Genomic DNA, 18,404 nt, shown 5'->3' on the forward strand with positions numbered 1-18,404 from the left:
TGCGGGGCAGGCTAACCTCCCAACCCCCCACCCCGCAACGACGACCACGGATGTATCACCCCACTCCCGAGAGCCCCGCCTCCGCCCGTCACCTTTCCCCGCACTAACCTTTCTCCTCCCGGCTGTCGGCCGCCATTGCTCGTCTCCTGTTTCCGCCGCCGCCGCCGCTTCGACGCGACTCGCGCGGGCGCCGCAGTAGCGGCAGCAGTAGCACGGGTACGTCCGTCAGTCCGTCCGCTGGGCTGCGCGCTTCGCACCAAGGACTTTACCACTCACCCTTGTCGACTCAACTCAGCCTTCTTCTTCCCTTTCTCCCTTGTCCCCTTCCCTCCGTCCACTCCAGCCCCCGGTGGCCTAGGCCCAGCCTTCCCCTTGGGGTTTGGGAACGGGAGGGGGTAAGGGGGAGGGAAGGGAAACAGATGGCGACGGCGGGCGGCGCTAAAATGGAGCCTGCTTCCTGCGTGAAACAATCCCGCTCCCGAAATGCTCTGCGCTGTTTACGCTTCGTTCCTCCCTGGGAACGTCACAGTGCGGAGAGGGGCGGGGAGGAGGGACGGGCTAGGGAACGTGACGTAACGTCAGCATGTCGCCCCGCCCCCCGCAGCCCGGATGTCCCTGGAAAAAGGTTTAGTGACAGTAATCTGATTACCCGATTTGTGCAGCCTGGGGCTCTTCGTACATTCTGGTGGCACAGTTTTCTCACTGAAACGTTTACGTTCAAGCCTCGGGATAAAATGCTTCCTGTACCTTCCTGATTACTTCTTGGAAACCTGAGACTTATTTGGACAAGTTTGGGCAGGTCCCTTTGTGGCCACCGCTTTCTGCTCAGTTTACCAGACAAGCTTTTCCGTTGTGTCCACAGGCTCATCCGGAGACAGTACGAAGGCTACTAGTTTTGTTCTTCATTTGGGAATTGTATTTAAATATAACTTTGTAATTCACATAGTAACAAATTTGTTAAACAATTGTCTAAGCCGGTTGATTTAAATACTGTTGAAAAGTTGAAACTACAGAAATGATTAAAAAAAATTACATAAATACAGCAAAGTCACTCGGCTCTGAAACTTTTATAAAAGTCATTCCTCGTTGGAGTGAAAATGTGATGTTTTGCTCTTTTGCAACTTAACTGAGTTTACAAAGAAAGTTTGAAGGCTAAAAAGTAACATTGTGGGGGTCCTCCCTATGGCACGAGGGGTTGAGTCTCAGCGCTATTAAGCTATTGGCAGCCACAGTAACATGAGTTCGATCCCAACCAAGCAGCTGATAGGCATAACACAGCAGACCTCTCCTGTCTCACCTGCTGCTGCCCTCAGCAGTGTATTTCCGTCTATCAGCCTACTGGGCTCCCTACAGTCTCTGGTGACTCCTCTGACCTCTGCCCCTCTGGCCAGTATCCCAGCCCTTGTATGCATGAATAAGTAAGTGTTAATAAAAAAGTAACATTGTGATATAAGAACAAACCAATGGCAGGTTCAGAGAGTGTCTTTTTCTCATAGCCATTGTGACATGTTGTCATTGTAACATGTTGCCATGGGAAGGGCCTCCCTGGGGTTTAGGCTCAGAACTATGGAGTAATCCTGAACCACTGCAGCATGTCAGCAGTCAGATCCCAGGCCTGGGAGCTGACCCACGTGGCTCAGCAGACCTCTTCGGTTGCTCCCCTCAGCAGTGTATTTCTGTTCTTTTTCCCATTCTGTCTCTGGAAAATCCTCATCACTTTCCTCCCCCCACCATCTCTGGCCTGCACCCCTTTCCTCCCCCCACCATCTCTGGCCTGCACCACAGTTCTTGTGTATGAATAAATAAATCTCTTTAAGGGAAAAAGATGTGGAAAAATTTTAGGGAATAGAAAAAACATCTGGAGAAATCAGTAAATAAAAAATAACCATGTATCAAGTTGTATGAATCAAGAATGAACAAGACAATTTTCTTGACTAAGAAATTTTTAAAGTAGGGTCCTCCCTGATGATATAACAAGTTAGAGGGCAGCACTGTGAAGCTCTGCAGCAGCCACTACAACATGAGTTTGTTCCCCAGCCAGGGTGGTGACCCACATGGTGCAGCAGACCTCCTGATCCCCCTGCTGCTCCCCTCAGTAGTGTATTTCAATAAATATGCCTGTTCTGCTCCCTACTTTGTCTCTGATGAATTATCTCACTCCCACACCTCTGGCCTATACCCCAGTTCTTGTATGCATATAAATAAATGAATTCTTAAAAAAAAAAAAGTGTGACTGAAAATACCTTTTTAAAGTAATATAGGAAAGGAACAAGTTACAGGAAATTACTACATAAGAATAATTTTAAATTATCTGTTCTTACTGTGTGCCAAATACCTTCCTGAGCACTTGATCTACAAGACCTGACTTCATCTCCCAAAAACCCATTAGATTATATTATTAGCTCTATTTTACATAATGGGGAGAAAGCAAAGTAATATAAAATTAATGTGTCCTAGGTCACAAGAGGTAGTTCATAACATGTCTCATAACATAACGAAGTAGTCTGGCACCAACCCCACTTACGTGTTAATAACATCTCATGCAAAATATGCTCAGGATATTACTGGAACCTTAGAAATTTGATGCTCAGACTGTTGGAGATACAGAACAGAGTCAAGGAAACTTTGCAGAAGAGAAAATTTAAAACATAATTGAGAACTAAAAGACTCAATCTAGGTGAAAGGGAGAAAGGGCGAAAGTAGTGGATAGAATGGAATTTTTATGTAAAAAAAAGTCTTAGGTGGCACAGTTATCCATGGGCTGTGTTCAACTGTTATGTTAAAAGACAGTGAATCCGGCCCTCCCTGGTGGCGCAGCGGGTTAAAGCACTGCACTGAGAAGCTAAAGCCACTTCCGAATGAGTTCGATTCCTGCCTGCCCCGAGGAGAGCCACATGGCGTGGCAGACCTCTCCTGGCCCGCCTGCTGCTCCCCTCAGCAGTGTACTTCATCGATCTGCCTGTTCTGTTCCCCGCTCTGTCTCTGGTGAATCCTCTCACTGCCCCTGCACCTCTGGCCTGTACCCCAGTTCCATATGAATAAATAAATCTTTAAAAAAAAAACAAAAACAGTGAATCAAGAAAAGAATGAATCACGAAAACTATTGCATAGTGTTCTATTCAATTATCCAATTAATTCATATGCTGCTCCAAATATTGTTACAGCTATATATATCTGTATAAGTTTATGTGTAATGTGTTTGTATGTATATATATAGAGAGATGAATGGATGAATAAATCTGACTTTTCAAGGAATTCAAGTTTACTTTTTGTAAGAGACATAAGACATAAATAATCAAATTCATGATGCTAATGAATTCTTCGAAGAAACATAAGGCTGTCAAGGCAGGGGAAGGAGGCTTCTTATGTTAAAAAAAAAAAAAAGAAAAAAAACCTAGTAAAGTCCTCTCAGAAGAGGTGAAGTTGAGAGTAATACCTAGTAAAAGTTGGAGATGAGTATTCCACACAGAAAACTTTACATAAAAAGGTTCTGAGGGAGAGAGACCTTAGTGTAGTTAAGGATCTAAGCCCCCAGATAATGAGTGACAGGGCAAGCAGCTGAGATAGTATTTGAAGGACAGGACACATAATAGAAGAATGGTCCTAATCAGGACTTAGCCTAAAATAAAAAGAATACAAGTTCTATAGAAACAGAATTTCAAGTCTGATCCCACTGGAGGGTAGGAATGGACTTTGCACAAATCTTACCTATAAGATATAAAGCTAAGTCTAGACAAGTCTCAGGTGATAAACACTCTTCAGAAAAACATAAGAAGATCTAAAGTATCTGAAATTTATTTTTCACAATATTCAATATTATATTAAGCCAGAGTTAGGATATAATTCCCAGTTTGCAACTAGTGCCTGCTGACCTAAGGCTTTCCTTGAACTAGCACAGTGTTTATGGGCTTTTATTTGAGTTTAAATGCCTTTAATAAGAGTACATACTTTTCAATATGATTTGGCCTTCATTACCCCTTTGAATCATTACTAATAATACTGATTAAATTGAATATGAAGCATGGGAACTCTGAAAAAAAAAATTGGTAGTTGAATTCTGTTGCCTAAGGAGAAAGGTGATGTACATACAGTAAGGAATAAAGATTTAACCTAGAATATTATAGACTATTAATATAGGGGAGCTAAATGTAGAATATGAAATTAAACATCTTATCATACCAGAAAGTACTAGTGAAAGAATGTCAGGGTTCTAACAAAATGACTCAAAAGAGTTGTGGGTCATACTGGTCAAATATAAGACATTTTGAGCATCTATAAAGATAAAATTGCCTTGGATTGAAACATCAAATTTACACAAAAGTTTCAATCCATGAATTTTTAATAGTTAAAAAGATATATCTTTTAGATAATACCAAGAAACCAGCTCATTATTTTCAAAACTGCTAAACAAGTGGATATCATGTTTCTTGGCTTTCCAATCAGTACTGTATCTCGATTGCCATGCAAGTAAACAGTGAAGCAAAGTTTGTCTTTATGAAAATATAGCTAATAAATGACCAGAATGAAGAAATGCTATAACTAGGACATTATCATTTCTGAGGGGAGCAGCAGGGGAAATAAGAGAGGTCTGCTGTGCTATGTGTGGATTAGCATCCCTGGCCAGGAGCTAACCCAGACCACAGTGGTGACAGTGCTGAAATTAACCCCCTACACCACCAGGGAGGCCCTGACTTCATTTTCTAATCATTGCTGAAACAGATCAAGGCAATGGCTATTAATTGCTGCTAATTAATAGGACAAAAAAATCAGATATTATTATGTGCCTGGGTAGAAATATTTAACACTGGTAGCCCAAGCAGTTAAGATGCAGCACTATGAAGCTATCTGCAGCCACTTCACCATGAGTTTGATTCCCTGCCAGGGAGGTGACCCAGAAGGCACAGCAGATTTCTCCTGTCTCTATCTGCCTCTTCTGCACCCCACTCTATCTCTGGTGAGTCCTCACCCCCCCCACCCCACACTCGGCCTACACCTCAGTTCCTGTATACATAAATAAGTAAAATAAAACTTTAAAAAATAAAAAAAAGAAGGTCTCCCTGGTGGCACAGGGGTTAAAGACACAGGGCAATGGGACCTGGTGGTGCAGCAGGTTAAAGCACAACACTAAGAAGCTAAAGCCACTTCCTCATGAGTTCACCTGCCCTGGAGGTGACCACATGGCGCAGCAGACCTCTCCTGACCCGCCCCGCTGCTCCCCTCAGCAGCGTACTTCATCAGTTGGCCTGTTCTGCTCCCCACTGTATCTCTGGTGAATCCCTGCATCTCTGTCCTATATCCCAGTTCTGTATGCACAAATAAATAAATCTTTAAAAGAAAAAAAAAAAAAGACACAGGGCTATCATGCTATAGGCAGCCACTGCAGCACAACTCCAATCCCCAGCCAGGGAAATGGCCCACAGGGTACAGCAGACCTCTCCTGTCTCCGCTACTACTCCCCCAGCAGTGTAGACCTGAGTGCAGATCAGCCAAAGTAGACCTGCCAGTTCTGTTCCCCATTCTATCTGGTGACTCCTCTTTCTTCCTGCATCTCTGGCCTAAATGCCAGCTCTTGTATGCATAAATAAACAAATATTTAACAAATAAATAAATAAAAAGAAGAAGAAATTTCCATATCTAAGAGGTGTTTTCAGGAATTGCTATTAAGCCAACAAAACTTTTTCAAGAGATTTACTTTATTTTATTTTTATATATCAGAGCAGGGTTGTGGGCCTGAGTTAAGGGGATGTGAGAGGAATCAGCAGAAACAGAGTGGCGAGCTGAAATACACTGCTGAGGGGAGCAGCAGGCAAGATAGGAAAGGTCTGCTGCATCATGTAGGTCAACTCCCTGGCCTGGGATTAAACTCATGCTGTAGTGGCTGCCAAAAGTTTCATGGAACTGAGACTAAACCTCTTGCACCACCAGGGAGGCCCCCATTTAATATTTACTGAGTCATTATGAAGGACCAAACACTGTGAAAAGTGCTTTGTAAAGGCACTCCTATTTAATCCTCACTTTACAGATTACTATCTTGAAAACTAATAGATTTTCTGATTTCAGTGTCTGTGCACTTTTAACCTACATTCTTCACTGCCACTCCTGGTAAGAGCAGAAAAATATATCAATCAAACAAAGAATGAATTCTCCCATTAGTAATTCCATTGTATGTGTATGTTTTTGAAGTTTCATGCACAATTCAGCTTTTATCACAATAACCAATTCCAATTACAGTTTATACTCAAGCTATCTTATAATTTAGTAGAATGTCAAAACTAGAAGAAGAAACAATTGTATACAATTACTTTTGTTATAGGTACTTGGGAGGAGCTTCTTTTTAAGATTTATATATTTATTTATGCATACAAGAACTGGGGTGTAGGCCAGAGGTACAGGGGGTTGGATGGGTGAGAGTATTCACCAGTGACAGAGTGGGGAGCAGAACAGGCAGATCCACTGAAATACCCTGCTGAGAGCGAACAGCGGGCAGGACAGGCAAGGTCTTGCTCTCGTGTTTTGGAGCATCCTAGCACATGCTTAATCATGTGTGTAATCTCCCTGGTGGGGGATCGAACTCATGTAGCAGTAGCTTCTGATAGCTTGATAGTACTGACTTTAACTCCTGGGCTACCAAGGAGGCCCAAGGGTACTTTGAGTCTTATAACCAGTGGTGAGCTGGTAAAGATTTAACAATAAGCTTCCCAAAAGGTAAAACCTTTTGTTTGCCAGTTTTGTGGTATAAATATTCTCATCATGACTGATTTCAAGTTGCCAATATCATTGTCACTGAACAGAGCTTTGCAGTAATATACAATATTACATTTTTAGCACATAGATGTGATATGTATAAATAAATACCCTCGAAAACACAGAAAATAATACATTTTAGTTGCAAGAATTAGGGAGTGGTAAGTTTTCAAATTTCTTATTTCATCTCTAATAATTCACTTATCATTTTCTGAAGCCTGATTTCTAACAATCTATTTTTAGTAACCAGTTGGCAACATTTCTGAAAATTCTAACTATTGGGTTCTGTAAGTCATTATGAGTCAGCTCCAGAATACCACTGCCCTTATTTGCCCCTTGGATATATAAATTCTGGTAGTCATAGTTGTATAAAGCCAAGCGTCTCCTAACCCTGGTGATGAGAGTAAAACAGGGGTAAGAATAAGTCCCATGTCACTTCTCTCAGAATTTAGCAATGGAATCAGACCAGGAATTATTTTTTCCATGTGGCTGAAATTATATCTAATAAGTTTAGCTAATTATTTTTTCATTATAATGTGAACTATGCAGCAGATTAGCTTGATCTTCCAGTAAAGAAGAATGACGAAATGCAGAGAGGAAAGCAATAAGAAAATCTACCTCTTGGGTGTAGTATGTAATATACTAATTTTAGCCACCGTTCTTCCTGAAAACTGCCTGTATCTTACCCTTATGCTTGGACATATAACTTTACCTCTTGTTAAATTCATTACATAAGGAGGTCATTCGACAGAGGTGGCTCTAATGGCCATAGGAAACCGAAATTTAAACTAATAAATTTCTCCAGGTTACCATTTCAAAATACCCAGGTAACAATTCCAAATGGCCAGTTAGGCTTTAAGTTATAGCCAATAAATAATTTCCTTGCTTTGTTTCTTTACTCTTTCTATACAAATAGCACTCAAATGTTTCATTATAACCTTGATGAGAAAAAAATAATCCCAAGTGAGGTTAAACAAAAAGGTCATTGTTTAAGTATCTGCTTTCTTCAATTTGCTTAAGTTGAAGTTCCCAGGAATCTGTTGACAACGTTAAGTGTCTGTCACCTAGCTCCTATGAATCAAATTCTCCTAACTACTTCCGGTTTGATACTATCCAACTTGACTTAATTTTTGCTCAAATAAACTCTTAAACATTTTAAAATGCCTCAGCTTATCTTTTAACATTGATGGCAACACAAAATGGCAGAGCCACTGTGTAGCTTGGTGGTTTCTTACAAAACTAAACATAATTTTACTCTTTAATTTAGCAATCATACTCCTTGATATTTTCTCAAAGGAGCTCATGTCCACACAAAACACCTGCACAATTGCCAAAATGTACAAACAACTCAGATATTCTGCAGTAAGTGAATGGATAAACTGTGGAACATCCAGACAGTGGAATCACAAGTCAGCATTATAAAAAACAATTAGCTGTTAAGTCATGAAAAGACATGAAGGAACACTAAATAGAAAAAAAAAATCTTGAAAAACTTATTGCATTCTGGAAAAGGCAAAACTATGTAAATAGTAATAAAAAAAAAATCAGTGGTTGCCAGGGGTTTTAAGTGGGGAAGATGTCATGACTGATTTTTTGAAGTACTTGTAGGCCAAATTCCTGGGAGTATTTTAGCAATTTTGTGGACTCACTGGAACATTGATGTGCAACCGCTACTTTTATAACAGGTGACTATGCATGCCTGTGAAGCACCTTTATATAAACTGTGCTTCTGTAAATTAATGCTTCTATCTAAACTGACTCATTTGACCAGAGCAACCAGTTCACATGCCAGTGCAAGTAGAGGAAGATGTAATGAAGAGGAATGAAAATGAAAGGTATTTTAAACCTGCATAGTTAAATTTACAATTAATGATTGCATGTATTTTCCAAAAGCTACCTGACCTTTTGGAGAAATAAAGAAAGCAGATTGGAGGTTACACTTCCTACCCAAGGAAGACCAGGGCAACTTCTGTATGGTATCTAGTCTATCTTCTTATCTTCATCTTAAGTTTTAATTTTATCCAACACTTAAGTAGCAGGACTGATCTTTACCTCCTCCCCTCCCTGTTTCCTTGTTTTTTTTTTTACCTCCCCACAAGTTTTTTTTTTTTTTATTAAATGTCTTTTTGCATGGCATGCACTGCCTAAGACATTGGTTTTTATACCAAATAAGGAGTCTGAACTTGATCCTTTCGATCTGGAATCCTCAACTATCCTATATGTAAGATTCATAAAAACCTATATTGTAGCACAACACTATGAAGCTGTCCACAGTCATAAACAAGTTCGACCCCCAGCCCCAGAGGTGACCCACATGGTGTGGCTGACTTCTCCTACCAGCCCCCTGCTCCTCTCAGCAGTGTACTTCATAGATCTAAGCTGTTCTGCTCCCCACTCTATCTCTGGTGAATCCTCTCACCTCCCATACCTCTAGCCTATACTGCAGTTATTGTATGCATGAATGCAAAATCTTTTTTAAATGAAAAATCTTTATTGAAAATGCAGATTTCAATCTTAAACCTAGAGATTCAGGGAGTTGTTATTGGCTTGGAACTCTGCTCTTTAAGTCATCTCAAGTGGTTCATTGGAATGACATGACTGGAATTATATATATGTATATGTGTATATATATATATATATATATATATATATAAAGATTTATTTATTTATACATAGAAGAACTGGCCTACAGGCCAGAGATGGGGGTGGGAGGAGGGGTGATAGGATTCATGGGGGTGTGGGGTGTGGAGAGAACAGAACAGGTGAACTGACAGAAATATACTACTTAGGGGAATGACAGGAGAGGTTTGCTGGCCCAGAGTTATATTTTTAAATGATAATCTATCAACCTCTATGTATATAGTAATTTGGTTGTGGTCAGGCCTACTACAAATATTTATCTTCCGGCCCTCCCTGGTGGCCTAGAGGTTAACTCTCAGTGCTGTCACTGCTAGGGCTGAGTTAGATTTGGCCTGGGAGCTACCTACTTAGGGTGCAGCAGAACTCTCGGGTCTCCGCTGCAGCTCCCCTTAGCGGTGGATGTCAGTAAATCTGTCCGCCCGGTTCTTCACTCAGGCTGGTGAATACTTTCAACCGCTCCCCTCCCCACACCTCTGGTATAAACCCAAGCTCTTCGATGCAAAAAATAAATAAAATAGTTTAAAGGACAAACAAATATTTATTTCTTTTTAAGAACTCTGGACTCTGACTCTCTGATCCAAACCAGATTCTACCACTTATAAACTTTTGGTCAAATTGTGGATGGAGTTATTGTGGTCATGTTTAACTATTTACTGTGTGTCCTGGTCTATACAAGAGAATCAGATTACCTACCCAGAGAGTTACTGTGCAGATTTAGCAAGAAAGCACGTGTAGTATTTGGCACATAGCAGTTAAGTGCTCAAAAACAGGGAAGTGATAATTATTGTTATTGCTGGTATTATATGAATTCTCTCACTCCCTGAACCTCTCTGGCCTTTAACCCAGTTCTTGGATGCATAAATAAAATAAATCTTAAAAAAAAAAGTAAAAGCAAAGTATTTTGTTTTCTATTAAAAAAACAATTAAAAATTTTGCCTACAACAAAGTTCAACTACTCACGTGTGTTTGCTTTAAAAGACATAGAGATCCTTTAAAGTTTCTGATGTAATTAATAGCTAGTAAGTTTTAAATCAGAAAAAAATAAACTGAACCAGTAAAAAAAAAGTTCAGAATTTACTCTGATATCACGTATTAGTTATGACAATGTGACTTATGCATCGATGTGTGATATTCCCTCGTATTGCACATGGGTCGGCTGTATACCGTACTTTCTAGTTGAAGCAGAACGGAATTCATTAGCACTAGGCGAGATTCCGGGTAGAATTTCCAAAAGCCAAAATCACACCGCTTAATCCTAAAAGCCTGCGAAAGTCGGCACTACTTTAAAGAGGTCTTCAAACCAAGAGGTCGAGAGGCGGAAACACGCTGTGCTTGCTTCAGTTCGCTGCAGCAGAACAACAAAAACACGCTGGAGAGGGTACTTTGTCCACTGCCGACCACGCACTCTTCCAACGGCACTCAAACCCTTCCGCACTCCCACTAGCAAGGGCTCCTGGGAAATGTAGTTTTCACTTTCCAGTCTCAAGGCACAGAAAGATTAGTAGTAGACTAGAATGGAAGTAAACCAACTTATATATCTGTTTATCGAGTATTAGGTTTTTAAATTGTTATATATTTTTCTCTATGGCATATAAGTGAAATAAATTCCTAGAGGAGGGCACTGAGTCAAATAGTGGATGTTTAAATTTTTCATAATTATTGCAAAATTGTCCTCTTGAAAACTTAAAAGCAGTTTATATTCTTTTCCCTAGTCTGTCATGATTAACGCCCTTGTGCTTTTAAAAAACAAAAGACACATTAGTTGAAATAACTGAATTTCTTTTGCTAGTGAGTTTAAACATTTTAAATCTTATAGGTGAGGAATTATAATCAACTCTACTTATTTCTACACCATTTCTCAACAATGCATTTATACATTATCTCGAATGGTGGGAAACTTTACATGGTTGTTCTCATACATGCATAATTACTACTGGTTAAATCAATATCTTCACAATCTAGAGAACTCTTACTATAATCTTGTATTGGCAGGGATGCAATCCTCTAGTAAATTCTAAGGAAACTCTTCTTTAGCTGTTTCCAAAATTGAATTGAATTGAAACCTATAGACATTAATTTAAAAGTACATTTATATAGCTTGATTATAATGAAGACATCTGAATTAAGATGCAAAAGCTAGACCTGAATTGTAAGCATCTGAATATCTATCAGTATAGTTCTCTAAGGGTTATAGTTACTTATAGTTTTCTAAGGGTTATAGTTACTTAGGGTAGCTTTACTATTTACTAACCCAGCCTCTGAATGTCTTGCCAATCAAAGGAGTCATGGAAGAAAATAAGCTCTGTAAGAAAGAGCTCTGAAAGTAAGAGCTCTGGTAAGTCAGGCGGGTTCAAATACAAAGTTCTCATTTCAGCTGCTGGAATCTGTTGATGTAGTCTCTCCCCTGATTTCATTCTGTATTTTTCCCGCCTTCCCAGAATGAATGAAGTAGGTTGAGTTTCCCAGGAGTCCTTAGCCTACCAGGACAACAGTTGCCACAGCTTTTTGTTATAGTAGGCAGCATGTTCAGCATCTAAACTAAAATGGTGAATTTTTTGACTTGTTCCTGGAGTTAAAGATCCTTTCCCTTCAAAATAAGAATAGGAGATTTAGAGGAGGCATTAAAGTGAAAGCTTACTTTATTTTAATTTGTGATTTAGACTGAGAAAACTTTGTTCTAAGTTCACCTTTGAAATCACAATGTTAATTTACATTGCATGATGAGATTAAGAACAAGTCCCATGCACATGCAGTATACTTAAGTGGCCATCATTAAAGGCTATGTTGACCTGAAGACTGTAAGCAGTCTTCATTCTCCATCTAGTGGCAAGATAGGCTAATTGTAAGCAAGTTCTTAAATAGTTTGACAACTGAGTGCTAAAGCCAAACATTTAAAGATAACAATAAATATCATGGTATCAAATAAACCTCACCACTGTTCTGTTGAACTCTGATATAAAATGAAACCAGTCAAAATCCTGCAGAAGGTTCTGGGAGGCCTCTGCTGTTACCTTCACATGGAGATATGAATACATTTGGAGTAGGATGGGCAGCAGGAAGACACTAGCACTGGGCTTAGGGTAGCTTTTCTATTTACTAATAGGTATAGAATTGTTTGCAAATTTTAACAATTGGGATGGTAATGCATACTAGCAAAGTAGCACCTGACCATGCAATTTTCTGAAACAAATTTTTTCTTACTGACAAATTTTGTGTCATGCTATACCCCTGAGAAATTAAGACAGTTGGGACCTCCTTGGTGGCCTAGGGGTTAAGTCTCATCACTATCATTGTGAAGGCTTGAGTTGTCTCCCCAGCCTGGGTACTAACCCACAAAAGGTACAGCAGATCTCTCCTGTCTTGCCAGCTGCTCCCCTTAGCTGCATTTATATCCCCTCAGAGTTACCTGTTCTGCTTCCCATTCTATTTCTGGTGAATCCTCTCACCTGCTGCTCCTCTGGCCTATACCCCAGGTCTTCTATGCAAAAATAAATAAATAAAACCTCATATAAAAATCCATATTAGAGATCTTTCGAAATTAAGAAATGTAAGGGATATTAAGTTACAATAAAGAGAAAAGAATCAGATCTTAGTTAAGATAATTTCCTGATGAGTCAGCTTGCAAGGTTTTTCACTGGGGTTATTACGCTGTAAATATTCTGTGTCATTTTCCCCCTTATATTTGAAAAGGTTATTTAAAACACAGAACCTATTAAGAAAAGTAATATAGATTTTAATCTAAAGGATAATGTTCCATCACTGCACACCTCAACCAAGTTGCAGAGTGAACCAAAAACAATAAATCTTTGCAGAGCCGGCAGCTGTTTAACACATCCTTGAGAGAGTTGTGCTAAGTTATTGAGTTGTGCAGTCATTTGTTATGCAGTAAAGGATAGCCCCACCCCAAGATGATCAAAAGAGAACTTCCTGAGATGTGACTCTTGGCATGTAAATTATTTCATGTTGAAATCAATCAAGACCCTACAGACTTATAAGACTTTAATTACCTCAGGGCCCTCCCTGGTGGCGCAGCTGCAGCCGGTTAAAGCGCAGCACAAAGAAGCTTAAGCCACTTCAGCATGAGTTCGATCGCCTGCCCTGGAGGAGATCCACATGGCCTGGCAGACTTCTCCTGACCCACATGCTGCTCCCTTCAGCAGTGTACTTCATCAGTCAGCCTGTTCTGCTTTCTACTCTGTATCTGGTGAATCCTCTCACTGCCCCTGCACCTCTGGCCTATATTCCAGTTCTGTATGCATAAATAAATATTTTTTAAAAATGGGGTATTGTTGGCCCTCCCTGGTGGCGCAGCGGGTTAAAGCACAACACTGAAAAGCTAAAGCCGCTTCCGCATGAGTTCAATTCCCCGCCTGCCCCGGAGGTGACCACATGGCGTGGCAGACCTCTCCTGACCCGCCCGCTGCTCCCCTCAGCAGTGTACTTCATCGATCTGCCTGTTCTGCTCCCCACTCGGTCTCTGGTGAAGCCTCTCACCGCCCCTGTGCCTCTGGCCTGTACCCCAGTTCTGTATGCACAAATAAATAAACCTTTAAAAAAAAATGGGGGTATTGTTACAGGGCAGGGAGAGGGGCACTCACTCTGTTACATACAGTGTTACCTACCCAGCAATAGGATTATTACCAAATAGGCAGGTGGACATTATGTATCATAGGGGTACAACTGGTTATTTTTCTTTATAAAATTTATAAGGGCATTGCCCCTGTGGTCCTAAACGTCTAACAAAGTGTTCAGTCTAACAAACCTGCCCTTCTTCAGATGTCGATTGCAAATGAAGGTTGTCACTTGTGATTCTGTCACACTGACTATATATCAGAGGTTCCCAAGACTCCCTCACTAAATTACTAGTTTAATCCATAGGATAAGAATCAACAACCAGATGGAGAGGTATGTACGTTGAGGGGCTATACAAAAAGGTGTATGCAGATTGGAATCTAGCAATGATGGCATGATGAAGAGTTCAGGTTCACCAATCTGGAGGCTCTTCAAAACTTGTCCTTTGGGGCTTCTCTGGAGGCTCCATTATATGGGCATGGTTAATTAAATCATTGGCCATTGGTGAAAGAATTCAATCTCTAGTCAGATGTTGGTGGACTGGGATTTAAAATTCCAATCCTCTAATCACAGAGTTGATTCTTCCAGGAACTTTTCAAAAGTTACTTAATTTGCAAAAGACATGTTAATGGCTCTCTTCACTTAGAAAATTCCAAGGAGTTTAGGACCTTAATGCCAGGAACAGGAAACCAAAAATATATTTCTTGTTAGAAGTTGCAATACTAGATGGAGGAACTAGATGTAGAATGATACTACTATAACCCAGTGAAATAGCACAGTGGTTTAGATCACAGCCTCTGAAGCCAGAAGGCCTCCGGTAAAAATTCACTCTCTGTGTGTGTGTGTGACATTTGACGCAATGGGGATAATAGCATAACCTTCCTCATACAGTTACTTTGGAGTAAACCAGTTAGCATATATAAAGAACCTAGAACAATGTTTAGTATGAAATCTGCACTGTCTGCATTGACTTACATAGTGGAAGAATCTAGTTGCCTTCTGGTGACAAGGAAAGGAAAAGAGTAATTAAACCTTCAGGATGGGGGAAAAATCTTAGAAGCTGACAGATATGCCTGTCTTTACGTGGTGTGGTCTGAATGAATCCTTCAGCAAGAATTGGTCATTCAGAGGGTGACTCCATCCAAAGTGAATACGCATTTGTGAAAAGCTTTTGTGAATATTTATGGTTTTGTAAAAAATTAATGAGTCATAAGGAAAGTGGATAGCTTCTAGGGTCAGAATGGGATAGGAAAAAGAGTTGGGAGGAATAAGGGAGAGCCCAGAGATGGGGCACCAAAAGGAATAATGGAAGCATAGATAAGCACAATTCCAAAGGGGATTAATCAAACACCTCAGGAATAGGGACAGCAGGACATTCCTAGATAAGGGCAATAAAAAAAGGGCGATTCTGGCCCTCCCTGGTGGCACAGCGGGTTAAAGCACAACACTAAGAAGCTAAAGCCACTTCCTCATGAGTTCGATTCCTGCCTGCCCCAGAGGTGACCACATGGCGTGGCAGACCTCTCCTGACCCGCCCGCTGCTCCCCTCAGCAGTGTACTCTGTGGATCTGCCTGTTCTGCTCCCCATTCTGTCTCTGGTGAAGCCTCTCGCTGCCCCTGAGCCTCTGGCTTGTACCCCAGTTCTGTATGCACAAATAAATATCTCTTTAAAAAAAAAAAGGTGATTCTCAGATAAGGGTTGGAAGTAAGAATATTCCAAGCACAGTAGTAGTTTGTTTACTTTGGCATACAAGAACTGGGGTACAGAGGTGTGTTGGGGGAGGTGAGAGACAGTGTTACCGGGCACCCCAATGTGAATTGGGTTGCCTGTCTGTGGGTCCTCACCCACGCACTTACGATTCAATCGTTTTATGGACACACACAAAAAGGTTCAATAATGGACTTATTTACAAGGAGAAAGGTAAAAGAATAACCCAGGGAAAGAGGGAGAGAAATACAAGTTAAGCTAGAATGTCCTTCCAGTTTTGCTGAACCGATCGAGAGCCAAAATGACCAGCCGTGAACCAATAGGCCAAGAGACCCCCAGAGCCCACATGTCCGTTTTATCCCAACCTGGCTGCTCAGCTCCACCCTCATGTCCCAGTGTGCTTCTCCTTATGATTGATGGGATTAGTAGTTCTAGTATCTGGCGTGGGGGCGGAGTCCATGAAACCTGTACCTATTACAAGAGTGGGGAGCAGAACAGGCGGACTGACTGAAATACACTGCTGAGGGGAGCAGGAAGTGAGACAGGAGAGGTCTGCTGCGCTAAATGGGTCCCCTCCATGGTTGGAGATGGAACTTGCACTGCAATGGCTTGCAGATAGCTTCACAGTGCTGAGACTTAACCTCTTGAGCCACCAGGGAGAGTCCTGTGAAGCCAGTTGTAAAATAGAACTGGGAGTCGTTTTAGAGCAGTTGTCTTACCTGTCTCCTTGAACTAAGGCAGACCTTTGGATGGGCCAAACAATTGAGAATTCATCCAGATACAACTGATAATTGGGGACTTTTGCTAAGGAAACAACAGAATCAGTCAAGTGCCCTCCTTTTGTTTTCTAGAGAATCAGTAGCCAATTTAGGATAGCCCAGGATAGTTTAAACTTGTTAACATTAATCAACTCTTTTCTTTAACCACTTAGATCTCATCTTCTTTTCTTCCCATAAAACCCTCTGACTTTGTCCCTCTAGGTAGCATGCTTAAGATTTTCTACCTGAAACTGTAAATGTTGAATTGCAACTGTTTGATCACAAATAAGTGAATATGCTTTGCCTTTTAAATTGCCTCCTGAACTTTTAGATTAATAGGATCTTATATTTATAACTAGATATGACTAGAAGCAGCTCTATAATATTCAGTTAAATGCATATCACTTGATTTACAAAGCTTCTCACCCATATCACTTGATTTACAAAGCTTCTCACATGTACAATAGTGTTAAAAAAAGAAAGGTAAGCAGGCCCTCCCTGGTGGTGCAGTGGGTTAAAGCACAGCACTAAGAAGCTAAAGCCACTTCAGCATGAGTTTAATCCCCAGCACAGGCAGTAAGCCACAGGGCGTGGAGGGCCTCTCCTAACCTGACCGCTGCTCCCCTCAGCAGTGTACTTCATCAATCGGCCTTTTCTGCTCCCCACTCTGTCTTTGGTGAATCCTTTCACTGCCCCGGCACCTCTGGCCTGTACCCCCATTCTGTATGCATAAATAAATCTTTAAAAAAAAAAAAGGTAATCAGCAGGCCTAAAATGGAGTTGTTCCAGACAAGCCCTGTTGGACTTAATATTTAATCCACTTGCAGTTTCAGTGTCTCCCAAAAGTGGACATTTAAACAAACCTCACCAATCTTAAGCTCTAGCAGTACCAGGGAGGTAATTTGAGTGATAAAACTGCTTCAATTTAGCTGAAAGAGTACAAAGGAGCAAACAACTTCTTTATTGTCTCATTTTGGAAATGTTTATTTTTTCACATTTTTGGTAGCTAAATGCCTTATATTGTACTTCCTAAATAGGGATGAGCTCTCAGGCATGGGTCCATCCTATTCATTAATATACAATCTAATTTATTGATAATCTAACATATCTGTGGTTATAGATTATGTTACAGGGCAGGGAGAGGGGCACCACTGAACCCCCAAACCTGCCTGCTTTAAGTGGTTCTGCCATCCACCGCATCAAGACAAGACAAAAGAGCTTTAATGGAAAGGAACTTTAATACAATTAGTGTGAAATACAGAAAAGACAAAGAATATAGTTTTTAAATCAAACACCCAAAGTTACCCGCCCTTTGTGGGTAAAAGTCAAAGGGACATTCCAAAAGGGACTGGCCCAAAGCAAGGCCTAGAAGCCCTCCACAAGCCTAAAGCATCTTTTGGCCGGGACCCATAGGAAAGGGTCAGAAGTGGCCAGATTAGTGTGGGAGAAAAAGAGCAAAATGAAAATCAAGATAAACTGCCATAGTGAATGAAACTCCCCCTGGGCCTCTCACCCACATCTGTTTCAACCAGTCCAGGACCAAACAGAAGCAAGCACAGTTTCTTCACATGTCTCTCTGCTCCATTTGCCTCTCTCAGGTCACCTTCTGGCTCTTCATCTTGCTTCCTTCCTCTTCAGTCTCCTCTCCAGATTCCTTCTCTTCTCTACTCAGCTCCACCCTTCTTCTGGGTGGGGCAGGGAACCTGGAACCTCCTCTTTTCCTGGGCACCACCATGTTTCATTTACACTGGTAAAATATGATGATCTCAACAGTATAGAAGTATGTATCTACTTCTCTAGTTTCTTTTTTATTTTGTACTCTTGAAATACACACAACTTTTCTATCAGATAATAAGTAAATTGCTAAAGACTGTATACATTATTCCTTCTTGGTATTTGTCTTTTTAGACCTTTAGAAAGATACATGAAGTAACTGTTCCCACACTATTTACTTGGAGCAAACAACTTCTAAGAAGGGGTCT

The 18,404-nt window shown here is 40.7% G+C and overlaps 2 protein-coding genes across 8 annotated transcripts in view; one reads left to right on the forward strand and one right to left on the reverse strand.

Annotated features, from left to right (window-relative positions):
- The window catches only part of YTHDC1 (YTH domain containing 1), a 38,737-nt gene extending 38,253 nt beyond the window's left edge, over positions 1–484 (reverse strand). For 6 of the 7 annotated variants that reach the window (XM_012724227.1, XM_004681255.2, XM_012724225.1 and 3 more), the window contains exon 1: positions 109–472. In XM_012724227.1, coding sequence (XP_012579681.1) covers positions 109–136 — 28 coding nt within the window. In that variant the 5' untranslated portion in view covers positions 137–472. Of the gene's footprint in view, positions 1–108 lie in introns of all 7 variants that reach the window. The other variant, XM_004681257.1, reaches the window with a different exon arrangement.
- An 8,045-nt stretch (positions 485–8,529) lies between these two features.
- LOC101631807 (transmembrane protease serine 11E) overlaps positions 8,530–18,404 on the forward strand; it is a 68,656-nt gene continuing 58,781 nt past the window's right edge. Inside the window, exon 1 of the mRNA XM_004681459.1 lies at positions 8,530–8,579. Within this exon, the coding sequence (XP_004681516.1) occupies positions 8,530–8,579 (50 nt within the window). The remainder of the gene's footprint in view (positions 8,580–18,404) is intronic.

The sequence above is a fragment of the Condylura cristata genome, unplaced genomic scaffold, assembly GCF_000260355.1.
Source record: "Condylura cristata isolate star-nosed mole 26May11 unplaced genomic scaffold, ConCri1.0 scaffold00012, whole genome shotgun sequence".
Lineage (NCBI taxonomy): Eukaryota > Metazoa > Chordata > Mammalia > Eulipotyphla > Talpidae > Condylura > Condylura cristata.